We start from the raw sequence: 25,512 nt of genomic DNA on the forward strand, positions 1-25,512 counted from the left end.
AAGCACTCTACCACTGAACTACACTCCCACCCCTTTTAAGATTTTCATTTTGAAAAAGTGTCTCACTAAATTGCCCAGGCAGCTCTCCTGCCTCAACCTCCAGAGTTACTGGGGTTACAGGCATGTACTACTACACCCAGCTTTTACTATCTTTAAAACACACCACATACGCACGCACACACGCAATCAATCAATCAATCAATGAGAACAAAATCTCCTGGACCCCAAAGTTATGGAATATATGCCCTCCCTCCTTCTCTCTACAGCCAAATTACTTGAACTTGAGCCATCTTCACTATCTGTGGCTACTCTCACATGCTGTTCATTTTCCAACCCACTGTGATCAGACTTCTACTGAGAAGGCTTCTGCCAAGATCACCTAAGATCCACTGTTGCCAAATTTAGCAGCTACTCTTCAGTTTTAATATCCCTATTTACAACTGTAAAATCTTTAATTTTAAAAAGTTCTTCATAGAAATATCAGGGCTATGGACAAAGCACGTTGTTTCTCTTGATATCTCTGCCTTTGGAGAGCTTAAAGACCTTCCCTTCTACTTTTATTTTAATTAGCTGAACATCTTCTGTTTCTTTTATATACCTCTCATTTTTAGAAAAGAAAATTAAGGTGCACCAAAGATAAAGCATTTATTCAGCTAGTCAGCAGAAATAAAAGAGAATTGGGCAAGATACTCAGACTGAGAGATTGGCCAGCTTAGCCCTGGATAGCAGCTGTATAAATTGAAATACAAAAGACTTCTCAAAAGCTGCACTAAATTAAATCTGTTACTACATCAGTGTACACAAATTATGTGATGCTGCTGCCATATTATTTTGATTTGTATTAATTTGTCTTATTGTACTCCAAATGGACAGTGGGAGAATGCCATTCTGAAGTTCCACACACAAATCTACAAAAATAAATGAAAGATTTTAGAAGCCTCAAAAGTTTGTGCTATTCCATTACCACAATTTTGTACCTTACACTTCACTACTTTCTCCAAGTTTCAGAAAGACTCTTCTACACTCCACAGACCACTTACTGTAAGATTTAGTCAAATTGGTCACAATGGCCCATACCTGTAATTCCAGTGAAACAGGAGGCTGAGGCAGAAGGACTGCAAGTTCGAGAACAGCCTCAGCAGTTTAGCGAGGCCCTATACAACTTAGCGAGATCCTGTCTTTAAATACAGTATAAAAAAGGACTGGGATGTGACTCAGTGGTTAAGTACCCCTGGGTTCAATCCCTAGTACCAGAAAAAATACTTAAAAGTTTCTGGGCTGGGATATAGCTCTATGATAGAGCGCCGACCTAGCATGTACAAGGCCCTGGAAAGAAAGTGCTGTTTGTGTGCTGGCTAAATACTAGGCACTTACTAATGCTACTTTTTTTTTTTTTACCTTACAGAATTGTTACACATGAAATTCATTAAAACAATTTTTTTTCTGCTTCTGGGATGAAACCTGGGATCTTGTGCATGCTAAGTACATGCTTTATCACAGAGCCACATCCCCAGTCTTGGATTTTCAAAGGAATTCTGTTTTGAAAAGAAAAGCTTAGCCAGGCACAGTGGCGTATGCCTATAATCCCAGCAGTTTGGAAGGCTGAGACAAGAGGATCGAAAGTTCAAAGCCAGCCACAGCAACTTAGTGAAGTCCTAAGCAACTGAGTGAGACCTTATCTCAAAACAAAATATATAAAAGGACTAGAGATGTAGCTCAGTGATTAAGCACCCCTGAGTTCAATCCCTGTTACAAAAAAAAAAAAAAACATATAAAATGGAATTTTTTCTCTCCAATAATTTGACTTTGGGCTGGTGGGTTTGGAAGTATGCCATGTATTAGCAGTGGCAGTTGACCCTCGAGTGTGCAGGCAGGCAGAGCCAGTTGCTCCAGGAGGCTTGAGTACGGCAGATATGAAGGCCTGAGAGATTTCTGTTTGATTTTCTGTTGCTTGGCTATGACAAATGTTAGCACAACCTTCCTTTGTCTGTAGTATTCTGTTTTTGTTTTTTTTATGTTGTTGTTGTTTTGTTTTGTTTTGTTTTTTAATATTTCTTAGTTTTTAGGTGGACACAATATCTTTATTTTATTTTTATGCGGTGTTGAGGATCAAATCCAGTGCCTCATGCACACTAGGTGAGCACTCTTATCACTGAGCCACAACCCAAGTCTGTTTTTTGTTTTTTGTTTTTTAATATTTTTTAGTAGTAGATGAACATATTACCTTTATTTGTTTATTTTATGGGTTGCTGAGCCACATCCTTTAGCCCCTTTTTGTATTTTATTTAGAAACAGGGTCTCACTGAGTTACTAAGTGCCTCGCTGTTGCTGAGGCTGATTTTGAACTCAGGATCCTCCTACTTCAGCCCCCCAGCCCCCAGCCACTGGGATTACAGGTATGCATCACCGTGCCCAGGTCTTAATAAACCTTATTTTTCATACAGCTGGCTTCTAAGAATTGTGACAATAATAAGATTTATATACACTTTTTCAAGCTTCAAGTACAAAATACTAATTTAGTTGTCACTAAAAGAAGAGATAAATGACCTAATCCTCCAATCCTCCAAGTTAGGAGACAAATGAGCACTGGATAACAATCACAATTCAAAAAAATGTTGTTATGTTGCAATAGTTGGATAAACCTACCAACACAAAACTTAACTAAGGTACATTTAGGTTCAAAATTTTAATTAACTTAGAAAGAATCAAAAAACTATTAAATAGAACAATTCAGTTAAGTAAAAAATAGTTCAAAGCTCTAGGTAAAAAAAATATAAATACAATCAGTATTGAATTAGAGGAGGGTTGTAACTGCACTTGAAACACTGCACTTGGGAATACCACCCACAGACTGGAGAAAGTATTTGCAAATCACGATGCTCTGGGGAGGACTCAAACAAAAAGACAACAACTCTAACAGAGAGCGATGTGCAGCAAGGGAAGGGGGAGATGCTATGATATAACAGAGCCAAAGCTAGGGAATTGAGGTTAAAGAATTTAGGAAGGATGCTCAGAGGAAATGATGTTTCAACTGGAATCAGGACAAAAAGAGGCTTAAGGCAGTAGCTGATGATTTAATCCCACAAATTCTAAAACAGCCTTGGCAACTCAGTCAGACATTATCTCAAAATAAAAAATAAAAAGGGCTAAGGAGACTACCATTGTCCTAAAGGAACAGTGATTCACTTAGGTTATAGAATGAAAGGAAGCTCTAGAATAAAAGTACTCATGAAAATAAACTCCATTTCAGCTGGGCATGGTGGCACACGCCTGTAATCCCAGCGGCTCAGGAGGCTGAGACAGGAAAATCGAAAGTTCAAGCCAGCCTCATCAATGGTGAGGCACTAAGCAACTCAGTGAGACCCTGTCTCTAAATAAAATACAAAATAGGTCTGGGGATGCGCCTCAGTGGCCGAGTATCCCTGAGTTCAGTCCCCAGTATCAACCCCCCACCCCGGCAAAAAAAAAAAAAAAACTCCATTACAGTGAGGTCTCAAGGTGCTTGGCCATTCATGTAATACATTCTCTTAATCTGGGATACTACATGTGAAAATAAATATAAAATACTGATTGAGCAGGGCACAGAAGCACAGACCTACAATCCCAGTTCCTTAGGAGACCGAGGCAACAGGATCTCAAGCTCAAAGCCAGCCAATTTATTCCAGAGCCTGTCTCAAAACAAAAAAATAAAAAATAAGAAGGGTTGGGGATGTAGCTCAGTTATAGAGAAATCCTCTGTTCAGCCTCCAATGCTGATTTAAAAAAAAAAAAAAAGGTAAAATAGAGTTAATGGTACAACTCAAGAATAGAGTACTTTCCATCATGTATGAAGCCTTGCATTCAAACCCCACAACTGCAAAAAAACAAACAAATGAACAAACAAAAAAGTGAATACAACCCACAGACTGGAGAAAGTATTTGCAAATCATGTCTGATAACTTATATCCAGAAATCTTTAAAATGAGCAAAGGATGTGGGTTTTCCCCCACCCCAATAGTGGGGATTGAACCCAGGGGTACTTTACCACTAAGCTATATCCCTGGACTTTTTTTATTTTGAGACAGAGTCTTGCAAACTGCCCAGGGTGTTCTCAAACTTTCGATCCTGCCATTGCTAACACATGGCATACATGGTGTGTGCCATCATGCTAGACATGAGCAAAGGACTTAAATAGACATGTCTCCAGAAAAAAATACCTGAATTGAATGTTCAAAAAGCACATGAAAAGATACTTATTATCATTAGTCATTATGGAAAGGTAAATCAAAACCTAAATTAGAAAACACTTCATACCTATTAGGATGTTGATAATCAAAAAGACAGTTGCTAAATAGTAAGTGTTGGAGTGGATGTGAAGAAATTGGAGCCCTCATATATTGCTGCTGTGAATGAAAAATGGGCCAGGTTTGTTTGCTTTCCACAAGAATCTTTCTCTTAAGGTCAAAATTTAGAAGATTTACAGAATCCCTATGAAAGATTGGGTTTCCTGAGTCCTCGGTTCCTCAACTATGACACAAACCTACTGAAAATGCCTCATCCAGCTGGGCCAATCTCTGAATTGTCCCAGGAGACTTGGGGGACAAGGAGAACTGAGGCACACATGAAGTTCCTCTGAGCCAGGAGTTTCATGTCTTCTGCCAATATCTATAAAATTGTGACAGGCTAACATGCTGTAGTACAAACAGGATAAAAAGGTAAAATTTCAAAACAAATAACTCAATCAATACATGGACTAAGGAACTGAACAGAAACTTCTCAGAAGAAGATATACAATCACTCAATAAATATTTATAAAAAAGTTCAACATCTCTAGCAATTAGAAAAATGCAATCAAATAAGATTTCATCTCACTCCAGTCAGAATGGCAATTATTAAGAATATAAGCAACAATAAGTGTTGGCGAGGATGTGGGAAAAAGACATACTCATCATACATTGCTGGTGGGAATGCAAATTGGTGCAGCCAATCTGGAAAGCAGTATGGAGATTCCTTGGAAAACTTGGAATGGAACCACCATTCGACCCAGTTATCCCACTCTTCTGTTTATACCGAAAGGACTTAAAAACAGCATACTACAGGGTCACAGCCACATCAATGTTTATAGCAGCACAATTCGCAATAGCAAAGTTGTGGAACCAACCTAGATGTCCTTCAATAGATGGATGGATAAAGAAATTGTGGTATATATGCACAATGTAATATTACTCAGCAATAAAGGAGAATAAAATCATGGCATTTGAAGGTAAATGGATGGAGTTGGAGAATATCATGCTAAGTGAAGTAAGCCAATCCCAAAAAACCAAGAGCTGAAAGTTTTCTCTAATAAGTGGATGCTGATCTACAATGGGGGTTCAGGGGGAGCATGGGAAGAATGAACGCACTTTGGATAGGGCAAAGGGGAGGGAAAGGAAATAAGGGGGCATGGGGTAGGAAAGATGGTGGAATGAGAGGACATCATTATCCTAGGTACATGTATGAAGACATGAATAGTGTGATTCTACTTGTGTACAGAGAAATGAAAAATTGTTCTCCTTTTGTGTACTATGAACTGAAATGCATTCTGCTGTCATGTATAACAAATTAGAACAAATAAATTAATTAATTTTTAAAAAGGTAAAGTTTCAAGCCCTTCCAGTTCTTAACATGAAGAACTATAATTAGCATATAATCACCATGTAATCAAATTTTTAAATATTTTTCATTCCTTTTTTTCATACTGTCAATAAAATTTAGTACTTTATACTTAAAATACATTTTGATTTAGAATCTAAACTTTCATGGAAAATAATTTATATTTAGACTTCATAAAATCTATAGTTGAAAAAGTTGTTCCAAGAATACTTAAAAAGTTTTCCACCAGCTAAATCAAGTGTCTTTTTAATTTTTCTATTAATTAATGAAAATTAAATGAAATTAAAAATCTAGTTCCCCAGTCACATTACACATTTCAAGTGCTCAGTGTTTAAATGTGCCTAATGACTATGGTATCAGCTCAGGTCTAGTCAACCTTGAAAAAGAAAAAAACTGGATAACTGATACAAATATGAAGACTTATTAACAAGCTACAAAAGTAGGGTAGTGTAATACTCTGACAAGAATACACCAATAGAACAAAATAGAAGTTCACAGGGACTGGGGATATATATAGCCCAGTTGGTAGAGTGCTTGCCTCACATGTACATGTCCTGGGTTCAATCCCTAGCACCACAAAAAAAAAAAAAAAAAAAAAGAGAAGAAGAAGTTCATACATACTTGGCAGATGATTTATGTCAAAATAGCACTGTTGCCCAGATAAAAGATATTCTATTCAAAAAATACTCCAAGGTAAATGAATATCCATTTGGAAAAAGTGATTCTTGACTCAAACCTAACATGATATACAGAAATTCTGCACCACACCTATAATGCTAGCAGCATGAGAGGCTGAGGCAGGAGAATTGCAAGTTCAAAGTCAGCCTCAACAGCTTAGCCAGGCCCTAAAGCAAGTTAGTGAGACTCTGTCTCTAAATAAAATATAAAAAAGGACTGGGGAGGGGCTGGGGCTGGGGCTCAGTGGAAGCGCACTTACCCGGCATGTGTGGGGTACTGGGTTCCACTCTCAGCACCACATATAAATAAGTAAAGGTCTGTCAACAACTAAAAAAAAAAAAAAATGTGATGTGACTCAGTGGTTAAGCACCCCAGGACTAAATCCCTGGTACAAAAAAAAAAAGAAAACTTCATTCCAGGGGAACATGCCTATAGTAATACCAGCTATTCAGGAAGGTGAAGCAGGTGGATTTCAAGTTTGAGGGCAGCCTGGACAACTTACCAAGCCCTTGTCTCAAAATAAAATGTAAGAAAGGGTGGGGGGCTGGGGATGTGGCTCAAGCGGTAGCGCGCTCGCCTGGCATGCGTGCAGCCCGGGTTCGATTCTCAGCACCACATACAAACAAAAATGTTGTGTCTGCCGAAAACTAAAAATAAATAAATAGCTCAAAGGTAGAGCACTTGCCTAGTATGCAATAGGTCCTGCATTCAATCCCCAGTACGAACCAAAAAAAACAGATAATACACCGATGACTTCATGGCCTTGAGGTAAGCAAAGATTTCTTAAATAGAACACACAAAGAGACAGGTAAATTAGATTTTATTACAAACAACAACTTCTGTTCACAAAAAAATTCCAATTAAAAGAAAGAAGGGGAGGGGCTGGGGATGTGGCTCAAGCGGTAGCGCGCTCGCCTGGCATGCGTGCGGCAGGGGTTGGATCCTCAGCACCACATACAAACAAGTGTGTCCCCCCAAAACTAAAAAATAAATATTAAAAAAAAAAGAAGGGGAGGCACTGGGATATAGCTCAGTGGCAAAGCAATTGCCTTGCCTTGCCTATGCAAAGCCCTGGGTTCTAACCCCAGTTCCTAAAAAACAAGGCAAAAATTAAAAAATTTAAAAAAAAAAAAAGAAAGAGGCTGGGGTGTGGTTTATTAGTTAGTACACTTGCTTAGCTTAAGTGAGGCCCTAAATCCATTCTCAGTATCACAAAAAAAGGGGGGCGGGGGCAAGAAAGAAAAGAAGAAAGAGAAAAAGCAGCAGTATCTTGAGTCTGGTGAATAGATAACTCCAGGAAAAATAAGAATGAATGAATGACTGGGAGACAATACCATTGTCACATGGAATTGAGATAAGAGGCCACCCCATAATTTGATGGGTCAATCAGTACATGAATGAATAAATGAGAAAATATTAGTCTTGATATGTTTCAAGATCTGTCATATGGCCAGGCACAGTACACAGACCTGTAATCCCAGCTACTCAGGAGGCTGAAGCAGGAGGATCTTATGATTAAGGGCAGCCTCATAAATTTAGCTGTCCCTGTCTCAAAAAAAAAAAAAAAACAACTGGAAGTATAGTTCAGTGGTAGAGCACCTCTGGGTTCAACTCTCAGTACCAAAAAGAAAATAAATTAATAATAATAATAATAATATCATCTAACATGGAATCAGTAATCAGGACTAGAGTTATATTGTCATGCTTGAGGAAAGAGTTAAGATGAATGGAAAGATGTTACTGAAAGGCTTACATTTCGACATACTTAAATAGCTTTCTCACTGGGCATAATGGTGCACTGCCTGTGATTACATAACTGGGGAAGCTAAGGCAGGAGCAGCCTCAGCAATTTAGCAGGGTCCTAAGCAACTTAGTGAGATCCTGTCTCAAAATAAAAAATTTAAAAAGGGGACTAGGGATGTGGCTCAGTGGCTAAGTTCCCTGGGTACAATACCTAGTACAAAAAAAAAAAAAAAAAAAAAAAAAAAGGTTTCCTTAAATTAGGGCTATCCAAAACTGGGTAGGAGACCTCAAAAAAAACAGTAGAGGACTGGGGTTGTAGCTCAGTGGTTGAGGACTTGCCTCACATGCAGTGAAGCACTAAGTTTAAGTTCAATCCTCAGCACCAGAAAGAAAAGAAGGAAGGAAGGAAGGAAGGGAGGGAGGGAGGGAGGAAGAGAGAGAGAAAGAGAGAGAGAGAGAGAGAGAGAGAGAAAGAGAGAAAGAGAGAAAGAGAAGAGAAAGAGAGAAAGAGAGAAAGAAAAAAGAGAAAGAGAGAAAGAGAAAGAGAGAAAGAAAGAGAGAGAGAAAGAAAGAGAGAAAGAAAAAGAAGGAAGTTGTGTCCATATACAACTAAAAAAATTAAAAAAAAAAACTTCAGCTTGGCGGGAAGTGAGCTAGAGAAAATGTGTACCTCAAATTCTCCTTCCATCCTCTGATCTCTGTTTCTCTCTCTTTAAAAAAAAAGATAGAAACTACATGTCTAACTCTCATTGTTTGACTACATATAATCAGCTTTCCATTACTGCAACAATATTAACTGAGATTAAAAAAATTATAGAGATAAGAGGTTTCAGTCCATTACTGATTGGTCCCATTGTGTTGGGCCTGTGGTAGCACATCATGGCAAGAGTATTTGGTGGAGCAAAGCTGTTAACCTAATGGCCAGGAAAAGGAATAGACTATGGTCCCACAATGTTCTTCAAGGGCACTCCCTAGGGACCTAAAGAGGCCCCACCTGAAAGTGTATGACCTCTCAAAAAGGATCCAAACCATCATAGACTCCATGACACAAAGTCCACTTCAGTTTTAATACTCTACAATTCTATGAAATGTTATCCTATTGTCGTTGTTGTTTTGGTACTAGGGTTAAATCCTGAGACACCTTACCACTGAACCTCCAGTCCTTTTAGTTTTTTTTAAATTTTGAAACAGGGTCTCCTAAGTTGCTGAGGATCTTCCTAAATTGCACAGGTTGGGCCTTGAACTTGAGATGCTCCTGCCTCAGTGTCTCCCACTGGGATTACAGGTGTGCACCATCCAAAGGCAGCTTCTATAAAATGTTATCTTTATGTTTTGTAGTGTAGAAAACAATTTATAACTACTTGAATTACTTTTTTTTAATTAATTTTTATTGTAGGTTGTTCAAAACATTACATAGTTCTTGATATATCATATTTCACACTTTGATTCAAGTGGGATATGAACTCCCATTTTTACCCCATATACAGATTGCAGAATCACATCAGTTGCACAACCATTGATTTACATATTGCCATTCTGGTGTCTGTTGTATTCTGCTGCCTTTCTTGAATTACTTTTTAAAACAGGTTTCTAGCCAGGCATAGTGGCTCATGCCTGTAATCCTAGAAATTTGGGAAGCTGATACATAGGGATCACAAGTTCAAGGACAACCTCGGCAATTTAGCAAGTCTCCATCTCAAAATCAGAAATAATAAAGACTGGGAAAGTAGCTCAGGGTATAGTGCCCCCAAGTCCAATCCTTAGTACTACAAGGTGGGGGCGGGGGGGACAGTATCCATGCTTACTAAATGAAGATAGTAAGAGCGGATAGGGAGCTAGGGGTATAGCTCAGTTGGTAGAGTGCTTGCGTAGCATGCACAAGGCCCTGGGTTCAATCCCTGGTGACACCAAAAAAAAAAAAAAAAACAGAACCTAAATGAAGATAACCTACACCTTAGTGATTTGCTTACATACTATATGTGAAATTTTAGCAGCTTTCTTTGAAATGATGAAAGCAGCAATTCATAATTTCTTAATTTCTAAGACCTCTAGGTATTCAGAGAATCCAGAGAAAAGGTGGTAGTCAAAGAGAACAAAATCCACCATGGTTATCTAAAAAAGTGCTCTGTACAATCTTAGAAAAATAAAAACTACATTTTCTAAATTTCAAAGCACTGAAATCAGGCAGAGCCCTTTACCATTGTTAATATAAGTAAAACACTCTCCAGAACTAAAATATGAGTCTAACTCACATTGTTTAACTATGGTAATCAGCTTTCCATTACTACAACAATATTAACTGAGTTTTTTTTTTTTTTTTAAATTATAGAGATAAGAGGTTTTTCCGTTTTGGAGGTTTCAGTCCATTACTGATTGGCCCCATTGTGTTCGGCCTGTGGTCGCACATCATGGCATTAGTTTATTTCTATATAGAATTGAATTCATTTCATTTCTACTTACTGACTGAAATCCACTGCCTCTGGCATGTCAGTATTAATACTTCAATTATTCTTAACATAGTTGCACATGTATGTAACATTTCTTACACTTTTCAAAGGATTTTCTCATGTAATAACCTATTTGAGCCTCAAAAACCATCAGCAAGGAATGCAGAGTTAAGATAAAGATCCCATTCCACAGATGAGGAAATGTAAACAAAAATTTAAAAGATTAATTCAGCATAACAAAATGAAACCAAAATCACAACCTATAATCTTTTCAGGACGTATTTTAGTAGTCAGCTGGAATCCCATATGTTCACCAGGCCTAAAACAGAACTGATCAAAATTCTCCAAAATAACACCTATGGAATAAAGAAAACTTCCCTTCTTCACAAAAAGAAAGACTGTTGTCAAAGAGAACACATGCTTAGTTAAATGAAATCAAAACTATATAAGGAATTTAGATTTCTAGTTTAAAATGTTTACCCAACTGCTGTGAGAAAAATGCACAATCAGGAAAAGCACATTTAATATTTCTAAAGGGCTGGATTAAAATTTCAGCTGTAAACTTCATTACTGTAATTAGATTTTTAATGCATATTTATTAAACATTCATTCAAATACTGTGTTCACAATTATTCATGAGTTATTTGTACATTTGTGTTGATTTTATCAAACCATAAACAGTAGCCACTGACCAGAAATGTTCTCCTACAATGGCAGAAACACATGCTGAGGTCATAAGCAGTCTATTTATGCTTTATTATACTCTAATCATACCCAAAAGATAAATATCCCCAGGCTTTTTTTTAAAACTGAAGTGGTCATCAATGACCCAAAAAGTCAAGACTTGATAAGTGGCATTAAAGACCTGTTTGATTCTGTGATGAATAAACCAAGTGCAGAATAGAAGAAAATCAAATCTTAATTAAACTCTTTCTTTAGAAAAACAACATAAGCCATCATCAAGGAATGCATCACAAGATGATTTACTTTATTTATAAAAGACTGATTTAGGGGCTTTAAAAAGGGTGCTTTGATTTAAATAGAAAAATTATGAAAATTAAAACTAAATGCTTCCTGGTTATCATTCTTTCCTGAGGAAGCTAGCTAATCTTAAATATGCCAATGTGTATAACTTTACAAAAGAAAAAAAATAGTACTTTAAATTCCATGATAACAAATCAGTAAAATACTGCCTAAAAATCTGAATAAAGCTATTTTGAAGTAATTATAGACATGGCCCAGCATACTGAGTAACTCCTTAATACTCACCCTGCTCATACACTATTTAATAATGAGATCTAAGAATCTATTTTCTTTCATAAAGATAAATAACTGATGTATTTGTTATGTTTATTTTAGTTTATATATGCTCACCCATTTATAAATAAATATTTTTAAATGGAATCTACTGAAATTACATTTAAAATATAAATTGTATTACAAACCTACGAAAGAAATACTGCTAAGAATTACATGTTTACCGGCCATTGGGGTAGGCATTTGCAGTCACAGAACTCAGGAGACTGAGGCAGGAGGATCACTTAAACCCAAAAGTTCTGGGCTAGTATTAGCAATATAGAAGACACCCATCTAAAAGAAAAAAATTTACATGTTCATGGACAGAGCTAGAGGACATTAGGTTAAGTGAAATAAACTAGGCAGAGAAAGACAAATATGGCATGTTCTCATTCATATGTGGAAGCTAAAAAAGTTGATTTCATAGAAGTTAAGAACAGGTATCACACCAGTTAAGAAAGGGAGAGAGGACGGGGGACAGAAGGCAGCTGGATGATGGGTATCAAAATACAGATAGGAGACATAAGTTGTTATATTATATATAATATATAACTATATATATTATATATAATATATATGTAACTATCACTATATATATAGTGATATATATATTGTAAATGATAGTTACCCTGTTGTGCTATATATATATATATATATATAATAAACTAGAAGAATTGTTTTTGTTTGGTTGGTTGGTACCAGGGATAGAACCCAAGAGTGCTTAACCACTGAGCCACATCCCCAGCCCTTTTTTATATCTTATTTAGAGACAGGGTCTTGCTGAGTTGTTTAGGGCTTCTAAGTTACTGAAGCTGGCTTTGAACTTGTGATCACCCTGCCTTCCCGCTGCTGGGTAAACTGGAAGAGTCTGAAAGTCCCCAACACAAAGAATGATCAATGCTTAAGTAGACAAAATTGCTAATTATCTTGACTTGATCATTTTCACATTGTATACACATATTGAATTACCTCATAAATATGTTCAGCTTAAAAACATTTTTTTAAAAGAAGAATCAAAAAACTGTGAATTGCATATTCAGGCTTTAAAATTTGTTGAAAATTGGCTGGGCACAGTAAAGCATGTCTTTAATAGTCCTAGCTATTCTTGATGCTAAGTGGGGAGAATCACTACTTCAACACCAGCCTGGGTAGTGTAGCTAGGTCCTCTTCTCAAAAAACAAAAAATAAAAATAAATAAATAAACCAAGCTGGCATTGGTTTATTTATTTATACAACTGTAATCCCAGCAACTCACGGAGGCTGAGACAGGAGGATTGACACAATCAAGGCCAGCAATACATAAATAAATAAGGCTGGTGTAGCTCAGTGGCAGAGTGCCCTTGGATTCGATCTCTAGTACTGCTAATAATAATAATAATAATAATAATAATAATAATAATTAGAAAAACAAAAACTTCTTGAGAACTGGTACTAGGTCAAGAGTATGAACAGAGGACATGCTGGGATGGAAATGATAAAGAGAAGATGTAAGAATGGACAATCAGGACAGTGAAAGTAGGTTATCAAAGAGATTCTGGAGAGCTGAATGTAGGAAGACACCCATGAATTACTTGAGGGTCTACATTCGGTATCAAAGCCAGGGAAATTTAGTTTTTTCCTTGGAAACTATCCTTGCCTCCCCCATGCTATAGATTGCCCAAGGCACATAATCGTTATCTCCACTCTACTAGGAAGATCCCTCAGTAGCTCCAGAGATAGGTGTAACCCGTTGGAAACTGAACAGCCCAGCTTCTACCTTTTCTGGCAAGGAACATTCTATGGAAAACTTTTAATGTTCCCCGATATAAATTAAACAAGCATGGGCTCCATTTTGCTTTTTAGTGTGGAAGCTTGATCCATGTGAATGGCTAGCCAGTCCTGCCCCGATTTTCTAAAAAATATTTCCTGTGTTCTGTGGTTTTTTTCATTGCTCTATTTTCCTGAGCCTTTGTTCCATAGCCAGCCCATTTCCACCACTACTGCAGGAGCTGAGTGTGGTGGCATGTGACTATAATTCCATCAAATCAGGAGGCTGAGATGGGGGTTTGCAAGTTAGAGGGCAGCTTTGGCAATTTAGCAAGACACTGTCTCAAAATAAAAAAATAAAAAATAAAAAGTAAAAGGGCTGGGGTGGAACTCAGTGGTAAAGCGTAGAATTAAAAAAAAATAGTTTGGGACAAATCTTAGTTATAGGTCAAAGAAAAATGTCAGTAGCATAGGAAAACAAGATTTGGATACATTAAAAAAGTTAAATGTTTTTTGTGTCAGAAAATTTACAGAGTATATTACTGACATCTATTATTTCTGTGAGTCTTTTTAGAAGAGCAAATCCAAAAAATAGTCACATCCTATTTAAATAGCAATATTTACCTTAAACAAAGAAAATGAAGCCTGAAGCCCTTAAAATACTATAAAACAATATCAGTCTACAGTAGATCAATAATCCATTTGGGATCTCTGAAGTTTTATCAGTTCCATCACTGGACTCACCCTGCTGCAACGTCCCTCCCTTCACCCCAGAACTATATTTGGAGGCTAGTACTAGGCTAGTACTAGCTATGCCTATGTCCCTTTTTACTTTTTGTAGATTTATGTGTGGTGCTGAGAATTGAACCCAGGATCTTGTACACACTAGACAAATGCTCTAGCAACACATATGCAATAAACTATGCTAGGCTTAAAATAATAATAATCTTTTTAAAAACACTCCATCATCATGAAGTTTATCAGTTGCAGAAGTAGACATGAACACTCTTTTCTAATATGATAATAAATGTTAACAGAAATCCAAGAAAGTTGAAATAAGTTTCACATAAAGGTATTCATCTAGAGGACCCAAGATGGCAGGCTAGAGGGAGGCTACATTCTGTGTTGCTCCATGACTGTTTCTCTACGAGTGATTAGAGGACTCCGGCAGTTGCTCCTGTGCAGGAATCACAGCCTCTGTGCCCACACAGGCCTCTAGACCTCAGCGTCAGCGCAGGACTCCTGGCCACTCGCCCACACAGGACCTCTGGGTGCCCACAGAACACCATCATCAGCACCTACACAGGACTCCTGGCCACCCACGCACTCAGGAATCCTGGCTGCAGCTGCCCACATGCAGGAACTCTGGCCACCATGCCTCTGTGGACCCCTGATCTACCAACATGGGGCTCCTCCGGTTGCCTCCATCTTGGGACAGTGCAACCACTGCCAAAGTCCCCTACATGTGGTAGCCTGCACATGGGGACACTGCACAAGGGCCCAGAGTTACTGACAGCCACAACACTGTATGCCACAGAGCTGCATCTCTGAATACACAGCCCAACACCACCACCCAGCCCCATCCAACCCAACACCCCATCACTAAAAGCAGCTGCCTCCATCTTGAGACACCTTCATCGCCATCTTTAGGTGGGGCAACCCCCCACTTGGGACACCGGCTAGGGCTTAGAAGCAATATCAAGGTACCTTTTGGTCCCAACTCCCCCTTCTCCCGGGCAGCCGCTAACCCAGCACAGTGCTTTCAGCTATACGGACAGTCCATAGCTCACAAAACCTGGCCCTAAACTACCCAGTACCAAACAGCTCTCCGTAGCAAATGCACAGCCCCCAGAGCACAGTCCACAATACCTCTGGAGAGAAACATTCTTGAATGGGAAGTGGAAAGGGAGGGGGTAAGATATAGTTTACAGACTAAATTAGAGACCAGGAATTGTGAGGTTTACAGGGGATATAAGGACATAAGATCAGGCACCCACATCACATAAGCAGGCCCCCAAGGAAATCCTTGGGGTGCAGTTTCCCATCAGGGACCCGTAAGTGCTATACCCCACCTCCAGGAGCTCTGCCCCCAAGACCACTCTAATAACCTTCACCATCCCGAGGGTGGAGATACCAGCAAACAACAGACAACTCCACCTATTGGATGAGAAGGCAAGCAGGAAAGATAACTGATCTCCTACAAAAACAATCCTTGTATCTTCCTTCGAGATTTTTTTTTCTCTCTATCTTCTCCCACCCTCACATCCCCAACATTTGTGAAACCAAGTGCTTTTCATGAATTATGCTACTGAGGACTAGAATGTCTGAATAGTATATTACAGTTGTATATTCTATTATCTTCTATTTTTACATTTTTAAATTTTCTTCATATTAGTTTGTTTTTCTACTCTATTGTCTTCCCACTTGTCTCCCCAAAATCACCTTCTCTCTCTACTCATGTTACTAACCAACTTCTTTAGATTCCTCTTTCATACTTTCTAAAATCTAATAATTCTATATCCTCACCTCCTACCCCCTCAACATCTCATCCTACACCTTACCCCAATCCTTTGTCCACCATCAGAAACTGTAGATCCTTTTGCAAACCTACTGTTTATATTGTAGATAATAATTGAACTCACCATTTCTGTATATTGTGACAAAACTATAAATGTCTTAATAGCAGCTATTTGATTTAAGGTTGTATATTGTTTGTATTGGGATATGTTAATATTGTTCTCCCCCTTAAAAGGAGAGGTATTGGAACCCTGCAGGGACATTATAGGCCTATAGGGCAAAAACTGTAACACCTTGGGTCCACAGTGCTGGAAGGGAAGATACATGAACAATATGAAAAAACAAGGGAAGAAAGTCCCCCAAACAAAACAAGAAACTACATTATTAGAATCTATGGTTAGCACAGCAAAAGAAACGACAGAGAAGGAGTTCAGGATGTACATAACTAATCTGTTGGTGATAGTTTCTGTTGAGTTTTTCATTTGGCTTATTGTTTCCTTCATTTAAAGGATTTCTGTTTGATTTTTTTTTTTTAGAATCTCTATATCTTTATTGAAATAATCTTTAGCTTCCTATATTTGCTCATATAGCTTTTTATCAAAATGATCTTTTGTTGCCTGTATTTGCTTTCTTATATCATCCTTTAATTCACAGAACATTTTAATTATGTACATCCTGAAATCCTTCTCTGTCATTTCTTCTGCTGTGCTGGCCATGGATTCTTGGAAAACAGGACCTCAAATTGAAGACAAAATATATAATCTTGAAAATAAGATGGTAAGAAACCATGAACAGAACATTCAAGAATTATGGGATAACATAAACATAATAAATTTAAAAATTATTGGGATAGAGGAAGGCATAGCATTCCAAACCAAAGGAATGAACAATCTATTCAATGAAATAATATCAGAAAAATTTCCAAACATAAAGAATGAATTGAAAAATCAAATACAAGAGGTTTACAGGACACCAAATGTACAAAATCATAACAGATCCACACCAAGACATGTTATAATAAAAATGCCTAGCATACAAAATAAGGAGAGAATTTTAAAAGCCACAAGAGAAAGGAATCAGATTACATATAGGGGAAAACCAATTCGGATATCTGTAGCTTTTTCAACCCAGACCCTGAAAGCTAGAAGATCCTGGAACAAAATATACCAAGCTCTGAAAAAAAAAAACGGATGTCCACCAAGAATCTTATATCCTGAAAAATTAAGCTTTAGATTTTATGACAAAATAAAAACTTTTCATGATAAACAAAAGTTAAAAGAATTTACAACTAGAAAGCCTGCACTACGTACAGAACATCTTCTGCAAAATATTCCATGAAGAGAAAATGAAAAACAACAATGAAAATCAGCTAAGGGAGTTATTACACTGAAGGAAAAACCAATCAAAAGAGAAAACAAATCAAGTTAAATACCAAAAATGACCAGGAAAACAAATCATGTCTCAATAATAACCCTGAATGTTAATGGCCTAAAATCACCAATCAAAAGGCACAGACACATAGGAAAAGATCCATTCAAAACAAAACAAAGAAAAGGTTGTATATAAAACATACGAAAGGTTGGGAAAAGACATCCTCAGACTGAAGGTGAAAGGTTGGGAAAAAACATACCACTCACATAGACTGTGAAAACAAGCAGGGGTTTTCATCCTCATAGCAAATAAAGTAGACTCCAAGCCAAAGTTACTCAAAAGGGATAAAAAAGGACATTTCATATTGCTCAAGAGAATCATACATCAACAAGACATAACAATTATAAATATATATGGCCCAAACAATGGAGTATCTTTGTACATAAAACAAACTCTTCTGAAGTTCAAGAGTCAAACAGACCATAACACAATAATTCTGGGTTACTTTCACACACCTCTTTCACCACTGGATAGATCTTCCAAACAAAAGCTAAACAAAGAAGCTATAGAACTCAATAATACAATCAATAACTTAGACTTAACAGACATATAGGGACTATTTCATCCAATAATGAGTGAATAACACTTTCTTCTCAGCAGTACATGGATCATTCTCTAAAATAGGCCATATATTATGCCACAAAGCAACTCTTAGCAAATACAAAAAAGTGGAGATAGTACCCTGCATTCTATCAGATCATAATGGAATGAAATTAGAAAACAACGATAAAATAAAAAATAGAAGCTACTCCAAACTCGCGGAGACTAAATAATATGCTATTGAATGAACAATGGGTTACAAAAAACATCAAAGAGGAGATTTAAAAATTCTTAGAGAGCACATATACAACATTTCAAAATATCTGGGACACTATGAAGGTAGTTCTAAGAGTAAAGTTCACTGCATGGAGTTCATTCCTTCAAAGAAGAAAAAGTCAACAAATAAATGACCTAACATTATATCTCAAAGCCTTAAAAAAGAAGAACAAATCAACACCAAAAGCAGTAGAAGGCAGGAAATAATCAAAATTAGAGCTGAAATCAATAAAATTGAAACAAAAGAGACAATTGAAAAAATTGACAAAACGAAAAGTTGGTTCTTTGAAAAATAAGTAAAATTGATAAACCCTTAGCCATGCTAATGTAGAGAAGAAGAGAGAAACTAATATCTGTGATGAAAAAGAAAACATCACGATGGACACTACAGAAATACAGAAGATAATTAGAAATTATTTTGAAAATTTGTACTCTTAATAAATAGAAAAATATCAAGGGCATTGAAAAATTTATAGAGGTATATGATATGCCCAAACTGAATCAGGATAATATACACAAGTTAAACAGATCAATTTCAAGAAATGAAATAGAAGATGCCATCAGAAGCCTACCAAGAAAAGCCCAGATGAATACACAGCTGAGTTCTACAAGACCTTCAAATAAGAACCAATACCAATACTCCTCAAATTATTTCATGAAATAGAAAAAGAGGGAACACTTCCAAACTCATCCTATGAGGCCAATAACTCCCTGGTTCCAAAACCAGACAAAAATACATCAAAGAAAGAAAATTTCAGATCAATATCTCTAATAAACACAGATGCAAAAATTCTCAATAAAATTCTGGAAAATCAAATACAAATCAAAAACATAGTGTACCACGATCAAGTGGGATTCGTCCCAGGGATAAAAGGTTGGTTCAACATCCAGAAATCAATAAATGTAATTCAATACATCAATATATTTAAAGATAAGAATCATACGATCATCTCAATAGATGCCAAAAAAGCATTTGACAAAATATAGCACCCCTCTTCATGTTCAAAACACTAGAAAAACTAGGAATAACAGGAACGTACCAAAAACATATGTTGGAGAAAAGATAGCCTCTTCAACAAATGATGCTGGGAAAACTGAAAATCCACAGGTAACAAAATGAAATTAAACCTGTATCTCTCACTATACACAAAACTCAACTCAAAGTGGATCAAGGACCTAGGAATTAAACCAGATATCTTGCGCCTAATGGAAGAAAAAGTAAGCCCAAATCTCCATCATGTTGGATTAGACCCCAACTTCCTTAATAAGTCTCCTATAGCACAAGAACTAAAATCAAAAATCAATAAATAGGATGGATTCGAACTAAAAAGCTTCTTCTCTGCAAAAGAAACAATCTGTGAGGTGAATAGAGAGCCTACAGAATGGGAGCAAATTTTTACCACAAGCACATAAGATAAAAAACCAATCTCTAGAATACATAAAGCACTCAAAAACCTTAACCTCCCCCAAAATAAATAACCCAATCAATAAATGGGCCAAGCGGGGGCTGGTATTGTGGCTCAGCAGTAGAGCACTTGCCTGGCACAGGCAGGACCCGGTTCAATCCTCAGCACCACTTAAAAATAAAGGCATTGTGTTGTGTCCATCTACACCTAAAAATATAATAACTATTTTAAAAAATAAAAAATAAATAAATAGGCCAAGGAACTGAACACTTCTCAGAAGAGGATATACAATCAATCAACAAATATGTGAAAAAATGTTCAACATTTCTAGCAGTTAGAGAAATTCAAACAAATCAAAACTACTCTAAGATTTCCTCTCACTCTAGTCAGAGTAGCAGCTATTAAGAATACAAACAATAGCGCTGGGGATGTGGCTCAAGTGGTGGAAATATATCTAATGGAAATATACATATCCCAAAATGGAATTTATAACGTTGTACTTCCTAAGAAACCTAAAGCTATGTTGGTCAAGTAGGTGATTTGGACTTTAAGATCCATAGACTTGGTTGGGGATGTGGCTCAAGTGGTAGAGCGCTCACCTGGCATGCGTGAGGCACTGGGTTCGATTCTCAGCACCACATAAAAATAAAATAAAGATATTGTGTCCACCTAAAACTAAAAAATAAATATTAAAAAAAAAAAAAAGATCTACAGACTTTTCATAGCTCCCATTTACAAAATGTCTTAGCACCAGGGCTGGTTTTAAAGTAAGATGAGAGAGGAAAAACAGTTAAGAATATGTCTTTCTGGCTGGGCACTGTAATCCCAGCAACTCCAGAGGCTGAGACAACAGGATGCAAGTTCTCGGTCAATTTATTGAGAACCTGTCTCAAAAAGGGCTGGGGGTGTAGCTCAGGGGTAAAGTCATAGAGGGTTCACCACTAATACTTTGCTGGGGTGGGCGGGGGGGAAGCTATTCCTTTACCTATTTGCTTTTGTTTAAACCAATGCTTCACTCACATTACACTGCACTAAGTAGTACACTTCAAAAGATTAAAAAAATGGAGACAAAATAGGAATATTAAAAAAAAAAAAGTGGGGGGGATCAAAAAAGGAACAGAAAACAAATTTGTAAGTCAGATTCTAAATACTGAATAAAATTTCAATTTAAAGCTGGCCACAGTGGCACATGACAGTATCCCAGTGACTCCGGAGGCTGAGGCAGGAAGATTGCAAGTTCCTGGCCAACCTCTGCAATTTGGTGAGACCCCATCTCAAAATAAAAAGGTTTGGGGATGTAGCTAATTGATAAAGAGCACTGGGTTCAATAGCCAGTATCAAAAAAATTTTTTTTTCCTTCAACTTAAATTTTTCTTTTAAAGAGGAGGAATGAATATTTTTAGTTAGAATTAAATCAGTGTCTATATTAACTACATTTTCATCAAATCTCAATTCCCAGAAGCAGGCTGAATTGAGTATACAGTATTGAGTATAGATTAAGAACATGGATTTAAGGGTCAGATGTAAATTCAAGTATGGTCTTTTCTTTAACCCCACAAATTCTGCCACTTACTGCCATGTAACTTTCACAACTTTGATTCATGATTCCTAAAATGAGGATAATGAGTGTTAAAGAGGATTATGTATATGAAGAGCACTTAGTATACTGAGTGACACAGAATAAGCATTCAGCAAATCATACATGTTATAATGATATTCCTTAAATCTCGATTTTCACAAAATTGTGGTACATACACAGAATACGATTTTAACAATTTGAAAAATGAAGCAGTTTTATACTTATTGATATGAATGATCTCCATGATATATAAAATTTAAAAATTAGCTGTGCTATCTACTGAACAGTTTTGTATGTTACTTCAACTTTTTTTAATTTATTTTTTAAATTTGTTATATATATGACAGCAGAATGCATTTCAATTCATATTACACATACATAGCACAATTTTTCATATCTCTGGTTGTATACAACATGAGTCATGTTACTACTTCAACTTTTTCTTTTTTTTTGGTGGTGGTCCTGGGGCCTTGTGCTTGGGAGGCAAGCACTCTACCAACTGAGCTATGTCCCCAGCCCTACTACTTCAACTTTTTATATATATATATATATATATATATATATATATATATATATATTCATATACATATATGCTTGTGCATACATTGAATGCCTCTGGGAGAATACATAAGAAACTAGTTCTTAGAGGATCCCTCTAAGGAGGAAAAGTAAACTGCTAAGATACAATCTTACATTTTATCATATTTCTCCTTATAAATTTTTAATTTTGTACCATTTGCTTTTATTGACTATTCTTGTCCATTTAGTTTATTATTTTATTTTTGCAAGTGCTGAGGATCCAACCCAGGGCCTCTATATGTTACACATGTACTCTATCACGGAGCTATACCCCAGCCCTATTGACTATCCTAAAAATAAAATTTATGATACAGAATTTATACTACCAAAATATTTCATTATATATTAAGTGCATTAAACTGATCTTTGCATGAAAAAAAACAAGACTAAGGTGACTTACTAAATGAGTTTTAGTATTAGTTTCGACTGCACTGGTCAAGATCATTACATTTTTAACCAATGAGAAGCCATTGGTGCTCTACCACTGAGTTACATCCCCAGTCTGTTATTACTATTTACTTATTTTGAAAGTCTCACTAAATTGCCCTGGCTTGCCTCAAATTTGCAATTCTCCTGCCTCTGTCTCCCAAATCACTGGGATTACAGGCCTACATCACTGCACTTAAAGTATATAATTGATGAAAGCATATTAATTGATTAAGGTATATAAGGGGCCTACTTGGAGATGAGAAAAGAGAAAACATAAGTATGTGAATGGGGAGACAGTAATTTTACCATTCATTAGATAATCATATCTACCCATGAGGTGCCAATCACAGTTGAGGAAAAAATTACACGAAGCTCCTTGCCTTTCTGCAGTAGTGTATGTGAATAAGGCAGGAAAATTTGCATTCTTGTGGGCTTGGTTACTCAAAACATACATTCATTCATAACGTATGCATAAACAACAATGAATGATGAAAGTCTGGTGACAAAAAAATATATATATTCCACTGAGGCTTGAAAACACCAAGAGTGGATCCCTCAATCTGAGAAAGCTTCTAGTCCTGCGTTCCCAGAATCCCCCAGCAAGGTCTGCTGGTGTCGATGCGCGACTCCCAATCCTATGCTCAGTGCCCTGCCTGACACCCACCCCGCACTCAAATCCCTCGGAGCCAGGCACTCCCGCACCTGGACTCATCAGGTCTCAGCTTTCCAACGTCTAGAAGGCACAACTACGGATTGACCTCTGACCCTTAAAGTGAAAGTCACTAGCCAGTTTCCACATCGCTCGGAGCTCCTTTAAGGACGAGTACGGGGGCGGTGTATGAAAGGGCAAAAGAAACAAACTCCTCTCGGGAGACCCCTCGGTTCAGAAAAACCTTGAAAACCAGGAGGCGCCTGGGGAGATCTGGGAAGGAGGGTGACCCCAGTGGATTCTCCAATGATATGCAAAGCCGGCTTGGCCTGCTCAAGGCACAATCACTGACCTTTACAAAGGGGCTTCCCTGGGGCGGTGGCGGGAGGAACAAGAGCGGCGGCCCAGGCCCCGCACCCAACACATCTCCCGCTCAGCCGGCTCCGCGCTAAGGAGTGCAGGGTAACCAAGGGCGACCAGGAGGCCGCCATCTTGAGCTCCGTACAAGGGAGGAAGAGGAAAACTTTATTGAAATTCAGAAGAGAGACCGACACAGTCAAACTCGGCTGTGCTCGGGGAAGCTCCGCCTGAACGAACGAAAGAGAGCAGCTAAGGAACGTGCCCTCCAGGTCGGAAGAGCGGCCTGGACTCCCGTGCCCTTCAGTGTTTCCGGGCTAGGCCGAGGGAGACTACGGCTCCCAGCATGCAGTGCGCCCGGGCGGGGTGCGGAGATGGGTGGGGAGCTCCTCCCTCAGGGAGGAGCCGGCTGTAGGGGAGCGCCAAGTCCTGGAATCCTTGAGAAGGAGTGATAATGTCTAGCAACATCCCTGAGCCTTCACTTAAGGGAGCGCGTGTAAATAACATGTAGGTAGGGAGTGGGCTAATGGGTCCTTCAAGAACAGGGACTAGAGCTAAAGAAGGCAAGAAGTTTGAAGTACGGGAGAAAGCCAGATCTTATCTCAGTTGTATGAAAAGGAAGACACTAAGAAGAATTACAGGAAGACAATGGGTGTGCACCTGAATAGGAACTCCAGAGAAACAGAAAAAGGGAAATGTAGCATGGCATTAAAATTTGGAGACTTCTCTACCACCTTTGTCAAATCATTGACTGTATCAAAAAATACATCACTTTACACATAACACGTTTTCTAGTTTTAATTCCACTGACGCTACAAATTGTTCCTCCATACTACTGAAGCCAGATTCAAAGTTAGGTAGTCAGTGCAGTCTAATACCGAGTGAAATCTAAAATGGAGGCCAAGCTGAGAATGATTCCAGGAAACACAGGACAACTCATGGAATGTTAATGAAGTCCTGAGAAAAGCCCTAGGCCCAAAGCCCATCCCAAAGAAGTGTTAATAAACAGCCCCCAGCAAACTTGAAGGTGCTAACTCAGAAGTCCTTCCTGCTCAGACTACTTCTTTGGCCCACCTGTGTCCCACCCCTTGGGCCTCCAACCTACATTCCATCACCAAAACTATAAAAAGGGGAAACAACCGCACTTCCACGGATTCCACCTCTTGGGTCCCCTTCTTCCTCCGGGAGAAGTCTTTTCTGCTGTCCTTTAATAAACTTCTAATCTCTACTCTGACCTTGCCTAGGTGTGTGCTTTTCTGGTGTTATTCTTCAACATTGGGGAAGCAAGGACCCGTCACCGGCCAACAGCGGTAACACTACTGTGAATTATTTTGGTTTTAGTGTTACTAATTTTTGGTATGACATTTTGTGAAAGGTCTTTTGAAAAATTAGTTTCTTCCTTCACTTACATATTCATTTATCATAAGACTTTCAGAGCTACTCTGGAGGCTGAGGCAGGCTTCCTTGAGCCCCAGGACTTCAAGGTCAGCCTAGGTAACATAGTGAAACCCCCATCTCTTAAAAATAAATACTAACCCAGCGAGGTGGTACACCTTTAATCCCTGTCTGAGTCAGGAGGATCTCAAGTTGGAAGCTAGCTTGGGCAATTTAGTGAGACCCTGTCTCAGAATAAAAAGGACTGAGGATATGGTTTAATGGCACAGCACCCCAGGGTTCAATCCTGAGTACCAAAACCAAAAAGTCAGAAAGTCATTCATTCGAATTCAGGACCCCCAAAAGACCACCAGAGACCAAGATGGATGTAAACAGCAAAGAGGTGTTTATTGCGAGCTAGCTCAGTCCCCCGTGCGCACACACAGCAACTGGTGACGCTGAGAGGCCCCAAGCCCAGGGTTTGCAGCAGTTTTATACATTCTTTGGAGAAGGCAGGGACTTCACATACATCATAGCATCTCTTAGCAAATCATCACACACCGCAGGAAAATCAAATAACAACTCTAAAACATGTTTAGCACATTCACTGGCGGAAACAAGTTGGGTAGGAGAGATTGGTTACTACAAGAGGGGGATTCTTTTGAACTGATTGGTTTAAGCCAAAAGAGGTGTTCGTGCTGAACTACATGGTTTCCCAACACGTTATCAACCAACATAAACTACTGGGAGGGTCATCTGGCATCCCAGGTATTTCCCTGTCTCATGCTGATTGGTGGCTGCTAGGGGGTTACTATGGGTCTCCACCTAGCCTGA

The 25,512-nt window shown here is 38.0% G+C and overlaps 1 protein-coding gene across 2 annotated transcripts in view; it reads right to left on the bottom strand.

Moving 5' to 3' along the window:
- Afg1l (AFG1 like ATPase) overlaps window positions 1–23,620 on the bottom strand; it is a 210,262-nt gene extending 186,642 nt beyond the window's left edge. For both annotated transcript variants that reach the window (XM_076859874.1, XM_076859873.1), the window contains exon 1: window positions 23,300–23,620. In XM_076859874.1, coding sequence (XP_076715989.1) covers window positions 23,300–23,438 — 139 coding nt within the window. In that variant the 5' untranslated portion in view covers window positions 23,439–23,620. The remainder of the gene's footprint in view (window positions 1–23,299) is intronic.
- Window positions 23,621–25,512: the final 1,892 nt, after the last annotated feature.

This window comes from Callospermophilus lateralis, chromosome 6, assembly GCF_048772815.1.
Source record: "Callospermophilus lateralis isolate mCalLat2 chromosome 6, mCalLat2.hap1, whole genome shotgun sequence".
Lineage (NCBI taxonomy): Eukaryota > Metazoa > Chordata > Mammalia > Rodentia > Sciuridae > Callospermophilus > Callospermophilus lateralis.